The 26,120-nt window shown below is 39.4% G+C and overlaps 1 protein-coding gene across 6 annotated transcripts in view; it reads left to right on the top strand.

Moving 5' to 3' along the window:
• The window catches only part of LOC146318082 (disco-interacting protein 2 homolog C), a 257,932-nt gene that overhangs the window by 193,743 nt on the left and 38,069 nt on the right, over positions 1–26,120 (top strand). For all 6 annotated transcript variants that reach the window (XM_084731550.1, XM_084731548.1, XM_084731552.1 and 3 more), the window contains exons 9-18: positions 3,932–4,023; positions 9,844–9,954; positions 14,637–14,760; positions 18,017–18,126; positions 19,166–19,268; positions 19,861–19,925; positions 20,130–20,223; positions 20,601–20,720; positions 21,823–21,937; positions 25,409–25,548. In XM_084731550.1, the coding sequence (XP_084587676.1) occupies positions 3,932–4,023; positions 9,844–9,954; positions 14,637–14,760; positions 18,017–18,126; positions 19,166–19,268; positions 19,861–19,925; positions 20,130–20,223; positions 20,601–20,720; positions 21,823–21,937; positions 25,409–25,548 (1,074 nt within the window). The remainder of the gene's footprint in view (positions 1–3,931; positions 4,024–9,843; positions 9,955–14,636; positions 14,761–18,016; positions 18,127–19,165; positions 19,269–19,860; positions 19,926–20,129; positions 20,224–20,600; positions 20,721–21,822; positions 21,938–25,408; positions 25,549–26,120) is intronic.

Below are 26,120 nucleotides of genomic sequence, written 5' to 3'. Positions count from 1 at the left end.
CCACAACATTAAAACCACTGACAGGTTAAGTGAATAACATTGATCATCTTGTTAGAATGGCACCTGTCAAAGGCTGGGATATATTAGACAGCAAGTGAACAAGTTTATGTGTTGGAAGCAGAAGCTCCCTATCTTAAGTCTCAAGTTAAGACAGGAAGACTCCGAGATAGGATTTTTCCCACTTTGGTATTACAGAAACAAATCTCAACCAAATATGGGAATACTATCTTATCATACTTCATGCTATCTCAGATTAAAAACTCAACTCAATCTGACTTTGCTTATCAACTTTTTTTGAACATTAGGCTCTTAAAGACTGATGACTGAGAGATAGGAACATTGTTCAAGGAATTCAAATATGTTCTTTTTGGGAAATTTACAACAATGCTAACTTGGGAGATACAAAAAATAATCTAACCACCATTAGCTACTGTTGGTAATTTAGCTACTACTACAGGTGGAAAAGTGAACATTAGGACAGTTTAACAGTTATCATATAGTTAGGAGAGTTAATATAAAATGTTGGGAGGTTTTTGGGGAACTTCTTCTATCTTCACTTATGATAGGAACATTGACTAAACTGTTTATCTGAAATTTTACTTTCCCTAAAATCAGGTTCTAAGTCAAGTTACTGTAGTAACCAAACACTTAAGATTGGATCTGCAGCTTAGGAAGTTTCTATAAAACATCCCCAGGAATAATGCCAAGCATAATAATCTGAGCAACTTTGACAAGGCCCAAATTCTGATGGCTAGGCGACTGGGTCAGAGAATCTCCAAAGTAGCAGGTCTTATCGGGTGCTCCTGGTATGTAGTAGTTGGTCCCTCACAAAAGTGTTCCAGGGAAGGACAACTGATGAACCGGCAACAGGGTCATGGGCGCCCAATTAGCTCATTGAAACACATGGCGAAGGACAGTGCATCACAGCTTGCTGCATATGGGGCTGTGTAGTCCTGATGCTGACCCCTGTCCACTGCTGAAAGTGGGGCACGTATTGGGCACGTAAGAGTCAGAACTGGGGAGCACCCTGGTAGCTCATGTAGTAGGCTGAGGCCTCTGCAGCGGCTGCAGGTTCAGTTCCAGCCAGCAACCCTTAGCCGCATGTCCCCCAACTCTCTCTCCCACTTTCCTGCCTCAGCTCCAGTCCTGTCGTATAACTCCAGTGCCTAAACAACAAGTTCAATCCATGGAAGCCCAGCTCACAACTTACAGGACATAAAGGATCTTCTGCTAAGGTCTTGATGCCAGATACCACAGGACACCTTCAGTTCTTGTGCAGTCAAATCCTCGACAGGTCAGGGCTGTTTTGGGGGCACAATGGGGACCTAGACAATATTACAATATTAAGCAGGTGGATTTATTAATGTTGTGGCTGATCGGTGTATATAGTCAACCTCGAACAGGTGTACATTTGTCATTGGATAAGTGGTAAACAGTGTTTTTTCTTTTCTACAGGCAATACCATGCCATACCATAACAATATGTTACCAATTAATACAGTGCAGTAAGGTGTATAATGATTGGACACAAAGAAAAAGCATTCCAATAATGGTGAAAATCTAATATTGATTTGTTTTGCTCAAAGGTTGATGTAATTTTTCTCACAAAGACAAACTGAAACTGCTCATTTAAAAAAGTGTATATTTATCTGTAAAGAAAAAAAAACATCAATTTAAATTCAGCACTCCGATGCAGAGATGTGTTTTCCATTTGTCAAACAGTGACTCAGTATGTGACCCACTGTTCCTCAGAAAGAAGCAGTTTTGTTTTCTGAGAGTGGCTGCCGCTCTCAAATGGTGAATATCTCATTTCAGAATAGAAGTACCCTTTTCAATTAAATTAAACTAGATGAATGGACTGTTTCGTTCTCCTCTCCTCAGTTTCAGAGGACAAAAGGCCGTGGGATGAGTCTTACACGGGTCGGCTGAGTATTATCATCCTAAAAAAAACACAGTCTGCACAGAAACTCTCTGATTACATCTGGAGCAGCAGCTCTCTGTTTCAGAGTCCTCTGCAGTTCAGCAGCAGAGAAACTTTCCAACATGCCAGCAGGAATCCTCTCCTCTGATTGTTGAACATGTTTTCCAGCTGGTGGATGGCTGCTTGTTGCCTCCAGGGTGTCCACGGTTACTGCTGAGGTGCCCTTGAATTAGGTGTCTCAAACCAGTCTCATCCCAAAATTGATTCAGGGTCGCGCCAGTAGTTCCTACACCTATAATAACGTGTTACGCGTGCACAGGTCTTGTAGAAGTGCTATTTTTTGCAATATTGGTTGAACCCCCTGGGTGGATTCTAGCTGAAACCTCTGGAGTATAATAGAGCTCTTTGTAGAACCTCCTGCAGGTTAGATACTGTAAATCCCTTGGACTATGAAAGGGTTCTAAGTAGAAGCGCCTTGGTGGGTTCTAGTTAAAAAACTCTTATATAAACTGATTTTTGGTAGAACCCCCTGTGTGGGTTCTAGATGAAACCCTTGGAGTATAATCGAGCTCTTTGTAGAACACCCAGGGCAAGCTAGATAGATACCTTATAATATATAACATATAATATAATCTGACCTGCTAATTGTTTCTTAAAAGTTTTAACTACCCTTCAATTGAACACAATTGAAATAAATTTGGCGAAGGCAAGCAGAACCAACAATGCTCAGCCATTTTCCTCAGAGGCATTAATGACCAATTCGAAGTGATAGAAAAGTTGTTGAGTTTGTGTCCAGTGCACAGCTAACTAATATATAAGGAAATGTAGAGAAACTGCTGTTTGCATTTGTTTTGTTAAAACTGTTACAAAAATATGTTTTGTAAAGCACATTTCAGAAGTATTTTGCATTTTTTTCAGTACTGGAACACTATGAGATGACAGTACCATCAGTGAGACCCTGGTCTAAACTGTAGTCACACTTACTGTAACTGAGTCACTCTTTCTCTGCCTGTGTTTGCAGGTTTCTTCATTTTTCTCTCCTAACAGTCTATTTTTTCTTGTGGGATCCCAAAGCTCTCATTTTCTTCAATTCATTAGCTCTGACAAACACCACAAAAACCTCATTTTGTGTGAAAAACAATGAGGAATTCACGCTGGATCGCTCATGCATAATATCTGCGTCTGCCAGTCTGAATTAGGAAAAAAAAAAAAGGATGGAAATTGATTCTGTTGTTGTGAGTTACGGCATTAATGAACTGAGCCAATTCCGTCTGGCAGGTAAAATGAAACTGATCGGAAAGATTTGATGGTATTATTTCACTTAATATATGCTGGATGATATTTGAAGCAGCAGTCACTTTCACAAACACCTCCTGTAAAGTGATAGTATTTCTCAAATTGCTTCTTAAACTTTTTGAGTTGTTTATTTTTAAAAGGAGTTAAAAGATTGTTCATGTTTCCTAAAGTTGCGTGAGCACTGAAATTAAAATGAAATGCATTCTTCAAGATACCAAAACACTTTATCACTGTAATTATATACTGGTGTGGCCCATATGACTTCCTCTGATGTGCTGTGGTCGTGTCTCTGTGTGTAAAGTATCACTGTACATGGATCCAATTACAGCACAGTCATAAAGTGGGTTTGGTTTTCTGGATGTTATGAAATCTGTGTGATCATCTCCATACCAGTCCACCCGTGAGGTGAAATAACGTGCCATAACTCTGAGTGTCATGTCAGGGCAGTAATTTCTTACATATGGAGACTCATGATGTCACCCTTTGTTCCACTATACAATCAAAAGTCAAAAAAGAGAAGTTGCTCTCTTCACATGGCACCAAAAGGTTGCCAGACAATCAACACTTTGATCTCTTTATTACTTTTTTCATAAACTGGCCAATATCATAAACTGTCACTGGATTCTGTCGTTTCAAACCTTCTACAAAGACCTGCAGCCTGTCCTCTCACTTCTTTGTTTTATATAGTTGAATAATTCTTTGTATCTGCCTTTAGGAAAACTGTGGTCCAGAAGTTTGAAGGTGGCCTACAACCTGCTGCACAAACTGGGAACCAAACAGGAACCACTCGTCAGACCTGGAGACCGGGTGAGTTAAAAGAAAACCAAACCAAAGAACACAAACATGAATTTGCAATAGCTGCGACCAGATTTGTACATGCATTTACTCACACAACCTCACAAACACTTGACCTCCGTGCCTTATGTTTAGGAGGGAGGACAAGCTCCCACCAATGAAAAAGGAACTCTTTTAAAAGTCCAATGATACCTCCTGCAAGGTTCTATAATAAATGGTTATTTATGGTTATTTTTTATTATTTACTCTGCTGAGTCCAGTGAGGCTACCCAGAAGTGTTTACGATAAACTGTTTTTTCATGGTACGTTCATCCATTTAGAAATCATGTGACTTTTTGTTAAAAGGCCACTGCCACACCCTGTGTTTGCCTTTTGGCGTGAACAGCAACTTTCCTCTGGCTCATGACCAACCTTTCTCTTGTGCAAGTCTGTGAATCCATTAGGAAGTTATTAACCTTTTTGCAATAGGCCACTTCCATTAACACGCCGCCTTTTAGCCACTTGGCATGTACATAACCTTTATTTAACTAGATATTCACACTGAGTTTAAAATCTGAGACCAAGCAAAGACAGGGTCAAAATAGCAGCAACTACATCAAATCAAATCACAATAGCAGCAATAAGTATAAAAATACATTTCATAATACAGTGTATAGTCAATGCAATAATATTAAGGCATGTGTGAAGCAGCTGGTAGTAACACTTTCATTATTTTGCTATTTAAATTTATATAAAGATACAAGGGTCTCAATTATAAGTTTGGCCTGCTGATCATTCCAGGACCAAAGTAGAACAGGGCTTGATTTGCCGGCCTGTGATCTGACTGAAGGACCTGAGATTATGACTGTTTTGCAATTAGAAAAAAATCCTTTGTTAAGTAAGCAGGCAATTTGCCTAACATAATCTTGTAGTTTAAGATGTAGCAATGAGGCATGAACACACACTTGACCTCCATGCCAAGTTTCAGCTTTCAAGGGGTAAAACTGTGGCTGCAAATGGGCGCTGAAATTTTCGTGGACTGACTGACTGAGCGATCTATACTGTAGAGCATACTGCCATTTAATTTCACTTCACTTCAGCCTGCTCTTGTGTTTATGTTAGCTGATTTCTATGTGGAAGGAGGAATTATTTTGTTTTGTTTTGCTCTCACCAATCAGTAATGAGTGATGAATCGTCTTGCCAAATTCTAATCAACAAGGAGGCTGCACTTACTCAAAAATTTTTCACAATGATTGAAGAAATATGTTTATTCGAGAGTTGATATTTCTGGAAGTCATTTATGACAATGTGTGTCAGGGGCGCCTCTATATCTCAGTTGGTAGAGCGTGCGCCCCATGTACTGAGGCTACTGGTCCTCTGCTGTAGCTGCCGGTTAGATTCCCACCTGCAGCCCATTTGCTGCATTTCATCCTCTCTCTGCCCCCTTTCCTGTTACATCTTCAGTTGTCCCTGCCCAAATAGAGGCAAAAGCCAAAAAAATTATCTTAAAAAAAAAAAAAAACAGCCTGTGTCAGTCTCATCAGTGCTTGTTGTTATCTTGGTGGCCATTTGTGTAGTTCATGGATGTGCCCACATTAGATAGCTAGCAAGGTATTTACTGTCAACTTCTAACTCATCAAATACGGCAGCTTGGTCAGTGGCCCTTCACTTCAAACTATGACGTTGTAGGTACCCCTCTAGTGTTGGTTTTGCATGTGCAGGGCTCCACGGTCAAGTCAGCAATAATAAATACGCAACATCCATGTAGATTTTCAAAATAAAAACAAAAAGATTACTTGGATAGGTTTAGGAAAAGATCACGGTTGGGATTAAACTGAGTTAGTTATGAAAGTCAACATTTGTGATGTAAGATATGCAAGTTGCGTAACATAACTTGCGTTATGGAAGTTAAAAAGGTTGAAAGTTGTTTGTTTGACCCATCCATACACCCTACCTCAGCGGGAATGTGCTGATACAGTAGGAAGATCACATCCCTAATCTTGCGTAGAAAGCTGTGATTGGTCTTTTGTTTCTCTAACTGGGGAAAGAGCTGTCAGTGAGTCCTGCATATCATTGACTGGACCTGATATGGACACCAACATGTTTGGGCAGCAGTGGTTCAGTGATCAACAGAATAGGTTGTTTAACAGTGACTCTCAAATCGACACAAACGACGTGGACTTTAGGTTTCAGATGGGCCACTAACAGTGGTCTCTTGGGTGACAGGCTATTTTTGACCCATGCATCCACCCTAATGTCCTCACCACATGGACTTTGTCGCTCTTTATACCACCTGACTTCTTCTCTTGCTGCCGTCATAATTACTACAGCCACTAGAGGTCACCGCCTGACAATAAATGTGAATATGGTTGCAATAAGCTGCTTGAAACAGACAACCTATCTGGTTGTTTTTTCTGGTGAGAAAGGCTGTGCTTCCACATGGATGCATTAAAGTCCAGACAAAATGTCCTCTGGATAATCCACAGAACCACACAGAACCTGTCTACAAGTACAAATCTCGTCAGTAGAAAGTCTGAATGAGCTACATTGCTGTTTTCCAAATGTAATTTTTCATTTTCACAGCAAACTATCTGTGAGGCTACAGACCAGCAGAGGTGAATGAGAGAGTTTAACAAGAGTCGGTACTCTACTACCTTTTCCTCTTTGGTTTCCTCTGCTTTTAAAGCATCACAGAGCAGCAGGGTTGACAAAAACAAGCAGTGTAGTTTGCTGACATCACCGCTCAAGATCTTTGGTCTCTGTCCAACAGTCCTTGGCGACTCAACACATGGCCATTACTCAATGTGTTAAACATGGACATGTGTAGTCCTTCCTCCGTTTCCTGTCAGTATAATCATCACATCACGCTCAGGACCTCTTTACTCAGCTCTGCATACGCCTCCACATATGAACAGATGATCATACTGTGCAAAAGGGTTCAGTAATGGTCCCACATGTGTCTGCTGCCATGTGACACCCCCAACTGTCTCTGTTCTCCTTCTCGTTGTCCCTCTTTCATCTTTATTTTAAGCTCAATTTCCCGCTTGGCTGGGGATGAAGTCAAGACGGGCACAATGCCAGTGTGTGTTTTATACATCTCAGCTGGGAGGGTGTATGTTTAATTACTATACAACTTCTTTTTCTTCCAGCTCAGTGTGAATTACAAACTGGACTTTTTCACAGTTTTACTGAAGTTAAAATAAGTTTCACACAGCGAAATGACAGTTTTTATTCTGGTACAGGAAGGAGTCGTTAAGGATTATTACAGAAGTGAGTTTTACTGACTGCTCAGAAGGCTGAGGAGATTTAATTACGCTGAGAAAGCAATTGTTATTTCATGAAAATACAATATAGGAGGTGTAATTGTATGTGAAAGAATGAGAGCTCTAAACAGTCTCGGGAAATGAGCCCAGTGAAGAATCAAAAATGAGTTGCATGATTTGATTTTGAGAAGCAAGAAATGTTTGAAATGTATGTTTGAGTTTACATGTTAGTGTATTTCTTAATGGTTTCATAAAATATAGCATACACAGTTAACACAAAGTTTTGAAAGTTTGCAAAATGCTTAATTTAAAAGGGACAGTTCATCCCAAAATCAAAACTACACTTTTTTCCTCCTGGCAGATAGTGCCATCTGTCAACCTATATAGTTTTGGTGAGAGTTGCCAAGTTTTCAAGACATTTGTATTTCTTGAACAGTAGTAGTTTCACTTGTACTTGAGTAATATTTTAGTAATGTAACAGCACTTGTACTTGAGTACAGGTTTCCAGTAATCTCTCCGCCACTGACTGACATGGGCACAGAAATGAAAAGGAGGCATTTTTCTGTGTTTTTATCATTCCACTCAGCATCACAATTTCAATGTGATGATAAAAGCTTTGAGAGACTAGAATTTTTTTAGTTTTAGGTGTCTTGAAAATGCTTGAAAATTGCTTGAATTTTAATTTAATTGGGTCGTAGTGACATAAAAATCAGGCAAAAATCAAGTCAACTATCTGCTGGTATTTTAATAAAAGCTTTAATGAGCCATTCGTTTGTAAAATGTTTCTGTCCAGTATGACATTGTTGAATCTCTACAGCCTGACATATACAGTACCAAACAGTAATTTCCCTCCACTCGCTGGTATCATCTACAGTTGAAACCTGAAGAGCTCCAGTGGGACCTACACGACGACATTAGTCCAGTTAAAGCATCATTACACCGCTCTCATTCACTCAGGTGCACTTAGCTTATACCTTTAACCCCATGCCACCTACACACACACACGCGCACGCACACACACACACACACACACACATAGAGAGAGTCAAGTACTGTATATGGAAGCTATTAAGCAGCACTTAAGCTTGGGTTCACTGTTATCATCGCAACATGCAACTGAAGCCAAACTGCATCCAACATGGCTGAGCAGGAGATAAAGGCTCTGCTGTGACGTGATAGAAACATGTAGGATCTGGTTGTTATGTTCATGTCCTGGCTGTAAGATGGCAGATATAGCAGAGGAAATATGTCTCAGATGAGCTTTCATGGCATAGATATGATCATGGAATGATTCACAAGCAAGAAAAGAGGAATGGAATGAGTGCTGACAGCAATATAAAATAAAATTCTGACACGATTCCCCAACAGAAATGACCGCAGAGCTCAATAAACTCATAAAAATGAATGGAAATAGACCCTGTAGAGACAATTTTTAGCTGAACTGTGGAAACAACGTTTCTCAACAGACGCTTTCATATTTCATTTTTTTCATATTGTTAAGAGATTCAGAGAATCCAGAGAAGTAACTGCACCAAAATGATTGTATAAAGGATATTATTACATGAACTCGAGAACACTTTGTAAAACACTTTGTTGCTACAGGTGCATAAAGGTTTTGGAGCAACATATGCCGCCATCTAGATGTCTTTTTCAGAATGAGTGTATATTTACAAAAAACAATAAAGTTGAACAGTTCAAACTTTAAACAGATTGTCTTGTACTATATTCAGTTCAATAGGTCAGAAAGTTTTTGCAAATCATTGCACTCTCTTTTTGCATAGTATCCTTGTTTTTTTTTAGAATCAGGTTGTCTGATTCTCTTTTCTTTACATTGAGAGGAGAGTCATGATACTTGCTGCTGTTACATAACAGTTTTGGCAGTTTAACATAACCTCAGTGTGCCAGTATAACTGTTTGAACTGAAGTGAAATGAGCTGAAGCAGAGAGGGAGACGCAGAGGGATGATAAACAAAGAGACACTCAGCCAGAGGACGAAGAGATGAAGGAGAGGGAAGTTGTGATGGTTGATAGGCAGACTCACTGAGAATAGAAAGCAATGTCATAACAAAAGTAGAAAGGGAAAGTTATGAGGGAAAGGATTTAGTGAGAGCAAGCAACAGACAGTGACCAGATGCTCCCTGAAAGATTTATCTTTTTCTTCTCTGATAAGACCCATCAGCTGAACGTCTGGTTCACTGGCGACAGTTCATATCAGTGATCATCATTTTTTATTATTGGGGAGATTTTTGACTTCTTTGATGCTTTGCATTTTTTTCTATCATGAAACACAAAAACAACAAAATACCTCTGTGTTGGGACAGATGGGTGACAAATCATGAACAAAATGAATCTGATGCTGCCACACAGGTCATTAAGGCTCACTGAATGGTTTGATGAAGCTGCTGTGATGGTTTTTCCTTTCATTCGTCATCCATCTGTACATTTTAAAAACAATTTTTTGCCTAAAAATCAGAGATAGAACCATCTATTTCTTGGGTAACAATGGTAACGACAACATAACTCTGCAATCTTCAGATATACCTCTTACCGCCCAACTCTAACATCTCTCCTTGTTTCCTTCTGCCTACAGGTGGCGCTGGTCTTCCCAAACAACGACCCTGCTGCCTTCATGACTGCTTTTTATGGTTGCCTGCTGGCTGAAGTCGTCCCTGTGCCAATAGAAGTACCACTGACCAGGAAGGTGAGCTTTCATGATGCGAACTTGTGTGTCTTTTGTGTCCAGCAGTCTATGAAATTATGTCATATATACTGTATATACTGAGAGGTGTTATGTAATAACCTGTCCCTTGCCTGGCATTGCCGACCTAATTTGCAACTGAGAATTAGTCTGCAACCTCTCAGTTAATTTTTGATTCCCAAGGGGTGTTATCAACACCTCTGGTTGCAATTGGATAGACCTACATCAGAGCAATGCAACATGCCACATAGCAGTGTGGTGCATAGCAATGGAAAAATGTAAACAGTCTTTAACATGAGCTAGTTTAGTTAGCCAGCTCCTAACACATGCAGTCTTTGGTATTTTCCTGGAATCTATGGATGTTAAGGTTATAAAGACTGCAACACAATCACCCGTCCAGTTTGACAACATTAGTGTTACCTTGCCAACACTGTCTATTTTGACATTAACTAATTAGTTAATTAAAGTTCTTCGCACATTTAAGCCAGCTAATAACTCGGTTAAGACACACAATTATTTCCAGTGTATGATGAACAGCTATATAAAGTTATTCTAAAATTCTTGCGTCTGCAGCATTCAGGTTAATAGATGAATCAAAGAAACTCACCACAGTCTTTTAAGAAGTAGAAAATGTGCTGTGAAAATGCTGGTCAGTGTGAAGCAACAAGGAGGTAGACAGAGCTTTCCACAGTACAGAGAACTTTCCAGAGTGCACAATGTCTTGTAACTCTTTCACCAGCACTGGGGGGTATTTTGCTCTTGCAGTTGTTGTAAGAACTCTGACAGAGCCTGTGTACTTTTACACTACATATTTTACACCAGAAATTTGCTGTGTAAAAGTGCTTGTTTTGCCACTGACAGGCTGAGAAGTGTCTGACACCATTATGGAAAGGATCACTACAGAGAAAGACCTTTTTTAAAGAGTAAGATCTGTCTTGTTTAACAAGACGCGGCTGTTATATCACTCTCCTCAAAGACAGCAGACTCCACTGACAAAAACAGGCATTTTACCTCACAGATCATCATAACACATTACATTTAAACTGTGCAGAAATAAAATAAAACTCACCAAAATCATCTTGTTTTGTCTGTCCACTGTTCCAGTAAATCACCGACACTGGTTTGGTCAAAATGAACCCTTGATTCAAAGAGTTAGAAATAGTCTGACTCAGTGCGCCCCCTGCTGCCTGATCAAACCCGTCCAATATTAGATAAACAGTTGTGATTGGCCCAACCAGATCCAGGGCAGATGGAAATCTGTCTGATTGTGAAACACAAGCATTGTCCCTAAAAGAAGCTTCAGCGTTCTTCTTTGTTAGTTTTGTTGGTGCAAACCCAACCATGAGCACTAAACATTATGTACAAATACACCTAATTTGCACAAAACATTAAGCATGCCTCCCAGATAACATTATTTATAAACATGAGGATGAAACATTTATAGTGAACGCATCTGCAAATGGATGATTGATAGATGGAGAAAGAAAGTGATGGAGAGTTTCTGTTTTCAGTCGTCTGAGAAACAGTTGGACCTCAGGCTGTCGGCAGAGAAGTTTTTGTTGCCATTTCATCTCTTTTCATCACGTCAAACAGCATTAGCGATTTGAAAAGAGGACGTGCAGCAGAGTCAAAATTGCGCTAATTCACACCAGTCAATGGAGCTAATTCTTCACCGGGGGATTGCATTGGAACATGAGTCATCAGAAGGCATTGAGGGTAGAGCACAGAGGACAAAGAGCTCTGCTGAGGTGTAATCAGAGCCAAATGTCTCTGAAGAAACACTCTGCTGGTTGTAGGTTTGTTTGAGTCATAGTTTGGACAGGTCATCACAGTGAGCACACACTGTAACGTCGTCTGGGTGGAATCAGGAGGACTGGAGTCTGTCAGAGTCAGTGGAAGTCCGAGTGGTTTTGTGTATTTCAGCCTTTCAAAAAAGAAGCTTTTTGATGAATATTTATTTCCAGCCTTTTTTTTTTCACAAATTTACAAGGTTGCAAAAAACAATACATAACAAAAATATACATTAGTAAATAAAAAATAGATAAGTACATACTTAAGTAAACAAAATGAGAAAAAAGGAGGCCAACCTTTTGAATTTACTGGGAGTTTTTCTTAAATTATGCATCATGTTTTCATATGAAAAACAGCAGATCAACTCACTGAAGCACACTGACAGAACAGAGAGTTACTGTCTTTTCAATAAAATGCCATCTACACAAATATTATCTATTGTTATTGTATTTTAAAACTTTCATACATTAATACTAGTCAGTTTAGGTTGCATCTTTTTACTTACACACCAGTTGTTGTAGTCAAAGTTTCTGCAACATCCAGTAGACTAGTCTGTCTTTATTGTCCACGACTAAATTTCCCCTTCTAAAGCCAATAAATATGTCCACATGATCTAAGGACCTGCTACATTTTGAAATATAAAAGTTTGAGTGCTGTAAAAACAAATGTTATAATATAGAACTTTTTCCAGCCCATTCTCACTCCCATTTCATCAAACATGGCAGCTTGGTCAGTATTTCTATGCTGCAAACAGTGATGACGTAGGTACCCCTCTAGTGTCATCTCTGGAAGACTTCCTTATGTGTTATATTTTGATCTAATGTCTACGTCAGCTGAGATGGTATAAAGAGTGAGGAGGTCCATGTTTGGTGGAGGTGGGGTGGAAGGATAGGCCAAACAAACATGAGATTTTCATCAGTGAGACCTGGACTCTGGTCCTGGACATTGGTTGAAACATCATCCAATCAATGTTGACTTGATTTTATTTTGTGTAAGTTACATTACGTACTTTAACTTGCATAAGTCACTTTACATAAATGAACTTACTTAACATATTAACATTAACATTATTTTAACCCAAATTGTGATCTTTTCCAAGTTCTTATGCCTTTATGTGGAAGCAAAGGGCCCCTGACCAAGCTGCTGAGTTGGGAGTGAGAACATGTTGTTTTTTTTCACCTGCAAATCACCAAATCCATCTTACTGAACAGTGTTGTAATCAGCTTCTCAGACTTGAAAGCCAAAAAAAAGCCCCTCAAAATCTTGTCCATGTTTAAAATTTTGTATGTTTTAGGTTACAATGGCATATATTCATCTGACTATAAGGTGGGGCTGTACCTCAATCTAATCAGATTTGGCCGATCAATACGAATCTTTAACGATCCGTTCTTGTTTTGCCAGTTCAGCACCACACTAGACTCCTATATCAGCCGTGATGAGTATGTTTTACCAGTAAGGCTCACCTTTTAATGCCTTTCTTCTTCGTCTGTGTTATGAAAAGATTTCCCCACAGTCAGAAAAGTAAAATTATTTGCCCTTTCTCTAACGGTTCAGAGCTTCTCCCAGGGGCTGTTGACAGCGCATCACGTACGCCCCATTTCTATCACTCTTCTCTGTTTCCATCACAGTTAGTTTGTGGTTTGTGGTGATTTAGCAACTCAGATTGTAAAGTTTACAGCCTGTCAAGCTGTTGCATTGCTCTGTGTACAATGATGCAGCTAAAAAACATGAGCTGAAACTTCTAACTGTAATTATATACGTATAAAAAACTGCATTTTTGTAAGCTTCTATCTGTTGTATCATATTACTGACTGACAAAGCAAAAAAAAGACTGCTCGACTGGAAGAATCTTCACTCAATGGAGGGTTTCCAATTGATGATTCAAATCTTTGACTTTCAGGGGACAGCACTGCTATAATGTGTTAACGAATATATAAATTATCTGGAAGATTAGTCTAAGTGGTATCCAGTGTTGCAGTTACAAAACATAGGGTATAGAACTGTCCAGTTCAGTAATCTAGCAGAAATTATACATGTGTAACTTAACCAAAGGATATTAAAAGACAATACCCAGCCCAGCTGCTGTCTGTTCACCCTGCTGCTGTCTGACCATACAGAAGTATCCACCAGACTACAGAGCAGCTTCTTCCCTCAGGCTCCTCAAGTCGTCCTCCACACTCCATCATAAATAATTTTAGTTTTGCAGCATAAAGGGACTAAAACTTTTAAAAGATTCTGTTGTACAACCCTGTGACTGACTATCCAACCACTGACCAGCTGATGAACCTATGAGGATAGTATCTCATTTCTATAAGCAATATTTACAAAAGATGTTTATTTTTAGATTACAGCCAAATGGGCATGTATTTATAAAGTATGCTGATATGAAGTGGTCATCCCTATGATTGTTTCGCTAACACATACAGTACAGCAGATTGCTCTGCAGGACTTCATCCAAACTTGATACAGAATCTCGCATTTAAACTGTTTAATGTTTTTAGCATATTTCTACAAAGAGGAAACTTTAGTTTTGCATTACAAATGCGTGCAAAAGAATTGTGGGTTTAGTGATTGGATTTTTCATACCAAAATGAACTTTGAGAGCCGTAGCTGACATCTTTCCTTTCACGTAGCTTTGACTTTTTAATGAAGAAGCAGATTTCAGTTTCTAACACAGTTGTATTGATGATTCAGCCAGGAAAGTTTTATTCAATCCTTGAAGTGCTGCAACAGCCAGACACCTAACTTCGTCTATAAGAGAATGATCAGGACTTTCATGGACTGTCATGTTTTTTCCTGTCAGAACCCTGGATGCTGAGCAGGACCAGGAAGCCACTACTGATTGATTAGCATCTAGGTGATTAAGCATATTTGATCCCTGTGTCTTTCTGCAGGACGCTGGCAGTCAGCAGATTGGGTTTCTGTTGGGGAGCTGTGGAGTGACGGTGGCTCTGACCAGTGATGCCTGCCATAAAGGGTTACCCAAGAGTCCCACTGGAGAGATCCCACAGTTCAAAGGTCTCACATGAACACACACACGCACACACACAGCTGTCACACCTGTGCACACACTGTGCACACACTATTTGTGGCAACATGGCAGCATATACTCTTGTGTTAAATATCTAGAATCTACATCCCAATATTAGTGGCAGTTCTTGCAAAAATGTGTCCCCCTTTCCTGCACAAATAACTGTGGAAACCTGAAATTCATAGTTTTCTGTGCTTGTGTGTTGAAGAGGATCATATGACCTGAAACAAAGATGGCTCTTCCAAACTTTATAGTCACCATCACGCAGTTGTCATAGCTACGTTAAATCCTTTAAAACCTTAAAATGCTGTTAACAGTAAAGTAACTGCATAATCTCTTAACCTGCAGCCATTTCTTTGGATATAACTTTATTTGAAGGGTTGTGTTTGTGTTGACCTCAAGTAAAGTGGTACACTTTGGACTTGTCGTAAAGATGTCATTAAATGTTATAAGGCCAGCTGTGATGTTAAAACATGGAACTAAAAAGATTTCTAATGTCAAGTTGTCGTTACAAACACAATTTTGTCTCATCTAATATCAACTTGTCATAACAAAGACAATGTCAACTTTGACATGTCAAAGTAAAAAATTGACCTAATGGCACTTAATGACAACATTGAAACATTCATAAAGACCTCTTCATGCTCATAACAGGTGTCATGACATGATTTTTGTGTAATAACACTCTTATTTACACCCCTTCAAATAAAGCGTTACCATTATTTTTCACACTAAGATCGGTGCACACAGTTCACATGCAGTGGGTTCAACATGTGACTCAGTCAGACATGAAGGACCATAAATACTGTTATAATGCAGTTACAAGGCAGTAATAAGCCCAGTGCAACACACAAAAAACACTAATATCGTAAACATATGTGACACACTGATATACATACAGTAACAGTACGCTGCATACACACACTCACACACACTCAGAGTTCAAAGGCTAAAGTGCCGCCGTGCTTCTCTTGTTTCAGCACAGCTCTCCTGCGTCTCTCAGCAGGATGAATGAACAGACTGATGGCAGCAGACAGAGAGGCTGAGTAATGGATGACAGGATGATAGAGAGACATAGAGAGAGACGAGAAACAGAAAGAGAGAGAGAGAGTCAGTGAAGCTGAGTTGTAAATCGATGGGAAGCAGCTGATGAGGAGGCGGAGAGAGAGAGAACGGATGGACGGAGACGCATGATGAATGGAGAACAGAGAGACATCAGCTCTGAACAGAGAGAATCTCCTCATGATTAATAACCACTGTTTGCTTTTCAGTAATGGATGTATAAATAGCAACACAATGCCGCTAGATTTACTGCTCCTCACTCAGCACAGACTTAGGACCGTGTGTGTGTGTGTGTGTGTGTGTGTGTGTGTGTGTGTGTGTGTGTGTGTGTGTGTGTGTCTCATTAAGGTGGAGTGCTCCTCATATTGATCAGCAGGCTTTAAACTCGTCTCATGGCTGATTGTTTCTTCTGTCTGACTGCCCAGGCAGCAACAGCAGCATTAATTCAGACATTAACAGCCCTCACACACTCAGGATTTTACATTCACTCATGTTCTGCCATGTAAACACTCAACACATCATTGCTATAATAATAACGATCTGTCTTTATTACAGTAGAAGTAAAAAACATTCACATGCTTCTACTTTACTGAATGACACACCAGTTTTCTTTGCAGTGGTATGTCAAGAAATGGGATTTTATATATCTGTGAAATCAGGAACCACTGGCAATCTGACTTTAAATGCCGGACATCAATTAAGAAAAATCTGGAACCATTTTTGTTTTCAGTTAATTCACATATTAATGGCATCTTCAATTAAGCAAAGAGTGCCAAGATTATTGGAGTTATCTTTGGCTATAGATGGGTTGTCATGTAGCACAATCCTGTTTTTTATCAAATTATAATTTGTTCAGAAATTAATTTAGCCACACCTCGTGTGTGGGTTTTTTTTTCTTCACATTTACCTGCTGTAGCTCCAATGGTGGAGGGGATTGATAATTTTATAATTGGTAGTTCAGTCCTCCTTGAGCAAGACACTGAACCCCACATTGCCTCCAAATACAAGAATGCAGTACAATATAAAACTTGTAAAGTGAACCACAGAAAAAAAAGAGAAAAACAAATGCATTTATGAAATTTATGTTTTATTCCCTTCTAATCTAGCCCGGCATCACCAGATCAATTTCAACCTGACAAATTACTCTGAAACATCTCAGTTCAGTTTTTCAATTTCAAGAGGCGTTATGAATGTGGGCAGACCAAAATGCTTCTGACGCAAGTGGATGGATCTACAACTAATTAGAGCAAAGACGCAAAAAAATGCTTCAGCAGTCAATATGGCTGGGCTCCTCTATAGAGCCAACCTGCCCAATACACGGTTATGATTAGCCTGTTTAGATGACAACCCCAACAACCCTTACAAAAGTGTCGTCGATGGTGAAGCTGGCTGGATTTGTGTATCATACATGTCTGTTCTTTTTACATTCATTGTCCCCTGGAAATTATAAACTGGATTGTTTGTCATAAAAAGAGTTTGACGCATGTAACTATTACCAACTTTTAAACTTAGAACCAAAAAGGGCAAACTGTAAGTATGATCACGCCCTCAGTCTTAACTCTAAATCTAATCCTAGCATTAGTCAAAAGCCTGGTTCCAGTCCCAGCCCACTCAAAAAGTAGCCTGGCCTAATTTACAAATGTGTATTAGTCTGGAACCTCTCAGTTTGTTTTTGATTTTCGAGGGGACGAAGACCAAAATGCCACTGGACACAATTAGATTGACCTACTACCAATCAGAGCAACAACACACGTGATTTAGGGGCAGCTGGTACAGCTAACAGTACACTTAAATGTGTTTCTAAGAACATATGAGGAAAGAGATAGACAATGCAGACAGAATCATTTTTAATTGTCACTACCTAGTTTGACAGTTTTGTGAGCCTGGGGCGTTGCACATGAAACACCTACTTTTCAAATCTGGAGCAGTGACACTCCTCTGTTAGTCTTTGAATCAAATCTGTCCCGTATTAAATATGGTTTTGATTGGTTAGACAAGAGCCAGAATTTGTGGAAATCTATCTGGATGGGACAGTAGCCAGAAATAAAATGCCCCCCAGCATTCCCAGAACCCCCAGAGTTCTGCAACTGAGGACGGTCTCGGAGCATGCATTTCATGGCACAAAGCTTTCCCAGACATTGGAGACATGAGGGTGTTATTTTTGTGTCCCTGTGTGTCCAGGCTGGCCCAAGGTGCTGTGGTTCGTCACAGAGTCCAAACACCTCTCCAAACCTCCTCGAGACTGGTTCCCACATATCAAGGACGCCAACCAGGACACCGCCTACATCGAGGTAACACACACGGATACACAAACTGAGGCGTGTCTTCTCTGGGGCATTGAAACATTTCCACTTGCGTAGTTCTAGTCATTATTTTCTCGTGAATGGAAATCAATGGTGCTTCATGTCCTTTGGATTAGAATCACACTGCAGCTGGTTTCTCTGCCGGTCACTGGCATCATCTCGTCTGGTTGATTTGAATTTACCTGACGTCCGTCTAAGCTGCAGGCAGTAATTACAAGGTGAAATGTCTCCCTGATTGCACCGGGGATTGAAAAAGGCCGAGAGGAAAATGATGAAAGTCGGAGAGGGGGTGATTGAAAAACGATCGACCTTTTGTTTTTAACCGAGGCCATACACGGCCCAGGCACAGACAGATGAAATTACTGTGCCTCAAAGAAATTAGTCTTTTTTCAGTAACACTAACATTTCTTGTAAGATAATGTCTCAATATGATTCATAACTTTAATAGTAGCCCCATAACGTGGTTCATTTTCATGCCAGCAGTCATTTGTCAGAGGAGATGGTTTTGGACAGAGGAGATCTTATTTTGGAAGGATTCTCATCGATTACTGGCAACTCTGCAGCACTCAGATAACATTTTGGTTTATAGAACTTATACAATCTTACTACAACTGATTCTCAAAAATACATTAATATTGCCATCACAGTGTGTCAAGATAAAGACTTCATGGTTTTGTAGTTGCACAATTGACTGACAGCTGTTATTATGACGCCACCTGCATTACAAAGGTAGTCAGAGGAAACAGGCTTGTTCGCTGTGCCTGAATTTTTCAGGAATTATTAGACATAAATTCAATTTAAAAGATCAATTCCAGAAAAAATGAAAATAGGGTTTAAAGATTCCATTTGGGGTAAAAAAAATGACTTTGTTACTCTGGCACTGCCACTACAGTTCTGTCCTCATCACAAGAGGACCTCATTCACTGTAAACAGTGTCTTCTTCATGTATGTCAGTCAGTGAGCCTGAGGCACGCAGTAATTATACCTTCCGCTCGCTCACCCAGTCTCTCTGTCTCTGTCTGTCCAGTATAAGACCTGTAAGGACGGCAGTGTCCTCGGTGTGACGGTGATGAGGATAGCCATGCTCACACACTGCCAGGCCCTCACACAGTCCTGCTCATACACAGAAGGTAACACACACAAACACACATTAACACTTCAGTTTGAAGTTCATTTAACCTCAGATGGCTGTCAGAAGTGTAGATTACTGCTGTTAAAGGGTAACTTTGGTATTAATCAACCTAGACTCTACTGACTAATGACTAATCGGTTCACCAAGTTAGATCTGAAAATATTTTGGCTGTACACACCGTTTCTCCCACTGCTTCTCTGATGTCTGACCTCCCTCTTGTTCCTCTCTAGATATTTTAACATCTGATGTGGTGAAGTTCAGTGAGGTTGACCAGAGCAGCTGTTTCTGGTTAAACAGAAAGGATCTTATTCTTTAACAAAAAAGTCTCTCTCTATAACGATCCTTTCCATAATGTTGTCAGAAACATATTATAACAATCTGTGCCTGCCAGTGGCAAAAACAAGCACTTTAAGTGGATGTCAATACTGGAACAATTTCAAAAGTTGTCACTATTAGTCACTTAAACTCAAAAAAATGAGAATAGAGTCCAGGTTGAAAAAGTTAAAAGTTACTGTTTAACTGAGACAATTTGATTGTAGAGCTGTATTTACAAAAATGTGTTGTTTCCCTGTCTGTCTTTTGTCCTGCAGCTGAGACCATAGTGAATGTATTAGACTTCAAGAAGGATGTAGGACTGTGGCATGCTGTCCTGACAGTAAGAAAAACACATTTTATCTGCAATCATTTCATGTGACGAGTTAAAGTGTAGTAGCATAATTAAACTCATTATTGTATGTATTTTTCTCTTAATGCAACTTAGAAAATCCTTTTTATTTTGTTCTCAGAACTACTTGTAATTTTTCCTAACTTAATAGTTTACATAAATAACTCTCTCATATTTCCTGCCTCTCTTTATCAGAGTGTCATGAATATGATGCACGTCATCAGTATTCCCTACGCCCTCATGAAGGTCAATCCACTGTCCTGGATCCAGAAAGTCTGCCAGTACAAAGGTAACGAAATACTTTGGAAATAAAATGATTCTAAAGTCTTTGTTTTATCTTAGTGTGAGAAATGTTACCAGGAAGAATTTCAGCCACTTTCTGTAGGTTTGTATTTTACATTGTGATCCATGTGAAACCTGCTGGACAGTGTTTAGATAAAACAGAGACAAACTCTGAGTGATTTATGTGTAATTATGTTAGACTCCACCCAAGTTTTTGTTACAGACAACAGCGCTATTGCATAATTATTTTAGCTTCATGTTACATTAAAGGCTTTTTGTTCCACTAATTTGCCATTTGTGATATTTGAACTTTGAAATCTGCAAAATAACAATGATTTCAGACTATTTATATCTGTGCAATGTCGGTGTGTGTCTTGTGTGTAGCCAAGGTGGCGTGTGTGAAGTCGAGGGACATGCACTGGGCTCTGGTGGCCCACCGGGACCAGCGAGACATCAACCTGAGCTCCCTGCGCATGCTGGTGGTGGCTGACGGTTCAAATCCCTGTAAGAACCAGAGTTATGTAGATTTTTTTTTAATCACATGGGGATATTTTTAAATAAGATTTAAAAAGTTCAGAATAGGTATTACAATACAAACACAACACTTTTTGAAGTCAATTGACTCACAGTCATGTGTTGATAAATTTGACCAAAAGACAAAAACTGTAAGGACACAATGTTTCAGTTTAGTTTTCTGTTTTTATCTCAGTTATCTAAAATGTTTTTCTCACACCTAGTTTTATAGTTTTTTGTAAACTATAACTATTTAGTTAATCATGGAAGAATATAGCCTACAAAAATGTAAAAGTTTATAGTGTGGATGTCACTACAGGGAAGGTCATGGATTTCTTAAAAACAAACGGGTTCATCTTCTGTAGACCATATATCTCCAACCTCAGATTTAATGGTAGCGTCCAGTGCTGTGGTGTTGATTTGTGTTTATGACTACTGCACTATACTATTTATAGAAGGCTGTATTTTTAGATATTTTAATTAATCTTTTACAAGTAATTCATATGACATTATGATGAAACTGAATGTTGTTTTTTTCATAGTAATGGGGTCTAACAACAGAACTAGAAATGGCATAAACTGTTGTATTGTTAATGCACTAACATATCACTAAAATCACTTTCTTTATGTTTGTCAAATGTATGTTTAATCTTTGATTAATGGTCATTTTTGTCTGAAATTTAGGAGAATATCCTAATCACATTTGCCACAGGTTGAGCAACATACAGATTTTTTTAAAAATTAAAAAAAGAAACATGTTACAGTGGTCCAGAAAGCTTGCAAAAAAAAAAAAGAAAAAAAAAAAAGTATGAGAGATGAAACCCAGAGCAAAAACATCCACATCCATCCCCAGTGGAAACTATGTCCCTGGGCCAGTAGTTAAAAATAGAATATATAAACCCAGACTACTGTCCTCTGCAGACAGATGATTGAACATTGTATGACTGGCCAGTTTTCAGAGATTCAGAAAAGTTCACAACATATGCTCATAAAAAAGTGTAACTAAAATTCAGATTACAATTATATACAATTATAGCATCAAGACTCCCTGTGATGAGCCTCGTCTGCACTGACTATTAATTGTGTCCGTTAGGGTCGATCTCATCCTGTGACGCCTTCCTCAACGTCTTCCAGTCTAAAGGTCTAAAGCCAGAGGTCATATGTCCCTGTGCCAGCTCCCCCGAGGCTCTGACTGTAGCTATAAGGAGGTACGCACACACTCACACACACACACACACACACACACACACACACACACACACACACACACACACACACGTATACACACAGGCCAGAGGCAATTTTTCCACATACTGTATACACGTGTTGTGTTTTTTTACGGGTGTGTGCACATGTTAGACATCACGGGAAACACAGAAATGCTTATGAAAAGTTTCTGCAAAACTTAATTTAAATGTAATGAATAAAAAAAAGACCAACATCACCTGTTTTTTTATTGTAGGGTGTACGACTCCAAACCTACTTATTGAAAATATAATCAGGTTGTCTTCATCATAAGGCGTCAAATTCTCCAATTTTAATTAAAAAAATCATTAAATGTAAAACACTTATTTTATGGCCTCAACAGTTAGTTTGATATTAAAATGATTTTACATGACATATATTTAAGTGATTATTTAATATTTACTGACTCTCCTCATGAAATAAGCAGCTGTTTTACTGACTTCACCCTCCTTCCACTACATCCTGTTCTTATTTTAACTCATTAAAACTGACTTTACAGTTTTGTGGTTTTTGAGACACTAAACTTCCAGCCTTTCCACCTCTTTCATCATCACACTGTAGTTTAACATGTAAAAACCACATTACAGTCAAAGCGGGGTGGCTTTCATTCGTGTGTCAGCTGTAATTTTTCCTCCATGCTCTTAATTATGACACTGTAAAAGCCGCGTGTGTGTATGTTTAAGTGTGTGTGTGTTTAAAGTTTGTGTGTGTGTGTGTGTGTGTGTGTTGGTGACATACTCAGGCTAATAAATACCACAGTGGGTGTGGTGGTAATGAACTCACTTTATTTTCAGAGGAGCTGCTTCCAAACTCAGGACACACACACACACACACACACACACACACACACACACACACACACACACACACACACACACACACACACACACATACTCAGACATGCACACAGCTGTATGTGTACTTGTGAGGACCCTCATTTATTCACAGCAGTCCTCAGCTCCTAACCTTAGCTTTAACCTCAGTTCAAGTCAATCTTCTTAAAAAGTATTAAACCATCCAGACAGCCTGGAGACGACAGGGGTTGACTCCTGGTTTTTTCCTTTCTAAAGTTGACCCCTCTTTCTAAACATATCCAATAATGGCTTTGCTTTCTAAAACTGTCCTAAATTTCCTGTATTGATCCCTGATCCTCACTACAAAAATGTTTCCACTTTCCAAAACTGTCCTTACTTCCAAAAAATGTTTGGAAATTGTGACTCTTTACAGTTGTTTTCTTTTAAAAATGTCCTCACTTGCCAAAATTGTCCTTACTTTTCAAAAATATCTTCATATTACAAAATTATCATGATTTCCTGAAAATGTTGTCACTTTCCAAGTTTGTTGTCACTCTCCAAAGATGTCCCCAGTGTGAAAAATGTCCCCTTTCCAAAACCCCCCAAAGTGTCTTAGTTCTCCAAAAATATTCTCATCTTACAACAAGAGTTTCCAAAATTGAAAGTGTGGGTCTCCTCTCAGACTGCCTGCTTTGAAAACCTCTGGCTCACAAAAGAGGTCACTTTACAAATTTGTCCTTTCTTTCCAATAAAGTTAATAAAGTTAAAATTAAAGTCCTTGGACTCAGTCATCCACCTGTTGCAAAGCAGCGCACAGCACAGCTGTTATTGCTACTTGCTGACTGTCATTTTCTTATCCAGCACCCAGGTTATATAGGCAGCAAATGTACTTGTACAAATGTACTACTGTGCCCACAGGTGTGTTGGTGTTAAAATGAGGTGTGGTCAGGTGCATTGCTATCTTGAGGCAGCAGAAAGTGACTGTGCCATTGACCAACAGAAACCTGGTCTAAAGTCAGTGGTGCAGCATTTTCCTGCTAGTTGAAGGACGCATTATTCCCATTGTAAGATGGACCTATGTTGGCAGGTTCACGACATACACACACTGTGTTTTTAGGTTGCTGCTGTTAATGCACAGGTCATGAAAATTAATATTCTGATTAATAACGGATGATTGTAGGTGGGTGCCAATTTATGCACAGCAGCTGTTGTTTAAATCCTACAGGATTGTCAAGATCTGATATAATTCATACAGTCGAACTGTTTTGACTAAAGCAGTGTACAAATCCTGATTTCCATCTGAGCTGACTAGTAAATTATTTCATTCAGAGTTTCCTTTGTCCTGTATGTTATATACAATTTTTAGTTGTCCTGCTTAAATATTAACAATATTTGCTGCAGTGACATTACTAGATGCATGGAAACGAAGCAGAAAACAGCCACTGTGATGATTAAACCAATGTTTAAATTATGTCAGGCAGCAGTGGCTTTTGAGCTAGTTTCTTTATTGTGTGTTGTCAGAGGCTGCTTTCAGTAATTCATGTACTGTAGTCATGTTCCATGTGTGCTGTAATGTCAGTAGTCATCCCTCCGTGGTTCAGATCATCCGTAAAGCGCACACACCCAGTTAGGACAGGGGGAGACACTCCATCCTGTTTCCCCACCTGTAGCCCTCCAGTGTTAATGGTAATGTTAATTATAGCTGCATCAGTACCAGTGGGTTATTTTATCATCTGTGTTCACTTCTCCAACCTTTCAAATCCATCATTTAAATTGGACTGAAAGATGACACCTCAAACACACCTATGATTAATTAAGAGATTAAATGCAACTTCTTTGCGCCTTACTCAGCACCCAGATTGTGCACCATGTAAATATCAAAATGAAGTTGGACACACCTTAAATGTCCTTGTGCTACAAATCATCTAAATAGGGCCTCTTAGTATGAGTTTAAAGGTTTAGCCCAAAAGCAAACAGAGACACAACAGGTAAGGTGAAAACCTTTTATTTGGTGGTGGTTGGCTGGAGATTGGGGCTGAGGAGTGGAGGCTTTGAAGAGTAGTTTCCAGGGATTAGAGCTGGTTGACGGGTCTGGTAGATGGTGAGACGGACAGGCAGGCAGGAAATCCTAATGATAGGGAGACAAGGGGTTTAGACTACAGGCATAATGGCAAACAGACCAAACAACAAAATTACTTGACTAGAAGCACAGCACATGGACAAATTGTGAGTGGAACCAGGGTCCAGCATCGACTTCCTGTCAGAGCTGAGTTCTTGTACAGACTGGTGACTGCATGCAGGTGAGCTGATTACTGATGAAGGGCAGGTGTTCAGTTTAGAGCAGAAGTGGGAGCCAGGAGAGTGAAGACCACATGCACATACAAACACAGAGAGAGAGAGAGAGACAGGCAGATGGAGAAGCACTGGGAGCCACAGGGAAACACAAAGAAGAACACCACTGAGGAATCGCCCATGGTTGTGACTTATATCTCAAATATTTCCTCATATCACAAATCAATTTAGTTTCCAATTTAAGAAAAAGTTCTCCACCCTCAGGATCTAAATTTTGTCATCACAAAGATAGACATCGCTCCACTAACCTCCATGTGGTCTGATTGGCTGCTCCCTGTCTTCCTGCAGGCCTGTGGAGGAGGGCAGCACCCCTCCTGGTCGCGGCGTGTTGTCCATGCAGGGTCTGAGTCACGGCGTGATCCGGGTCGACTCGGAGGAGAAACTGTCGGTCCTCACGCTGCAGGATGTCGGCTCCGTCATGCCCGGAGGTGAGACAGACGGTGCAGGTGCTGACACTTAACCTGATCCTGATGATGATCCTGAAATGAACAAACACTTACAGAAAGACGTACGCAAGTACGGTTGTAGGTTCTGGTGGCTGACTTGAGCATTTAGTTGTTTGAAGGACTTGCTTCTTTTCCTCCACTATATTTCAGAGGTAGATCTGATAGCAAGAGTTGCTTATTTTGCAGATTCAGATGTCTTTGCTGTCAGGTAAAAATCCTCTGAAGAGTCTCCAAAATGTTGATGAAAGGAAGAAAACAGACCACAATAACTTAAATAAATAAATAAACTTTAAAATAACTAAAGAAACAGGGACAGTTCACCCACAAATAATAAAATGTTCACCCACAAATAATAAAATGCATGTTTTTTTTTCTCTTATTTGTAGTGTTATTTAATCATCTAGATAGTTTTGGTGGGAGTTTTGGAGATATCAGCTGTACAGATTTCTTCCTTCTCGCAAATATAATGGAACTAAATAACACTTGTGGTGCTCAAAGTGCCAACAAAATACATTTGAAAAATGTAAAACCAGTATCTCTTTCCAGAAATCTTG

Source organism: Lutjanus erythropterus, chromosome 12 (genome assembly GCF_056507025.1).
Source record: "Lutjanus erythropterus isolate fLutEry1 chromosome 12, fLutEry1.hap2, whole genome shotgun sequence".
Taxonomy (NCBI): Eukaryota; Metazoa; Chordata; class Actinopteri; order Lutjaniformes; family Lutjanidae; genus Lutjanus; species Lutjanus erythropterus.
This window is presented reverse-complemented; position numbering and strand designations above follow the sequence as displayed.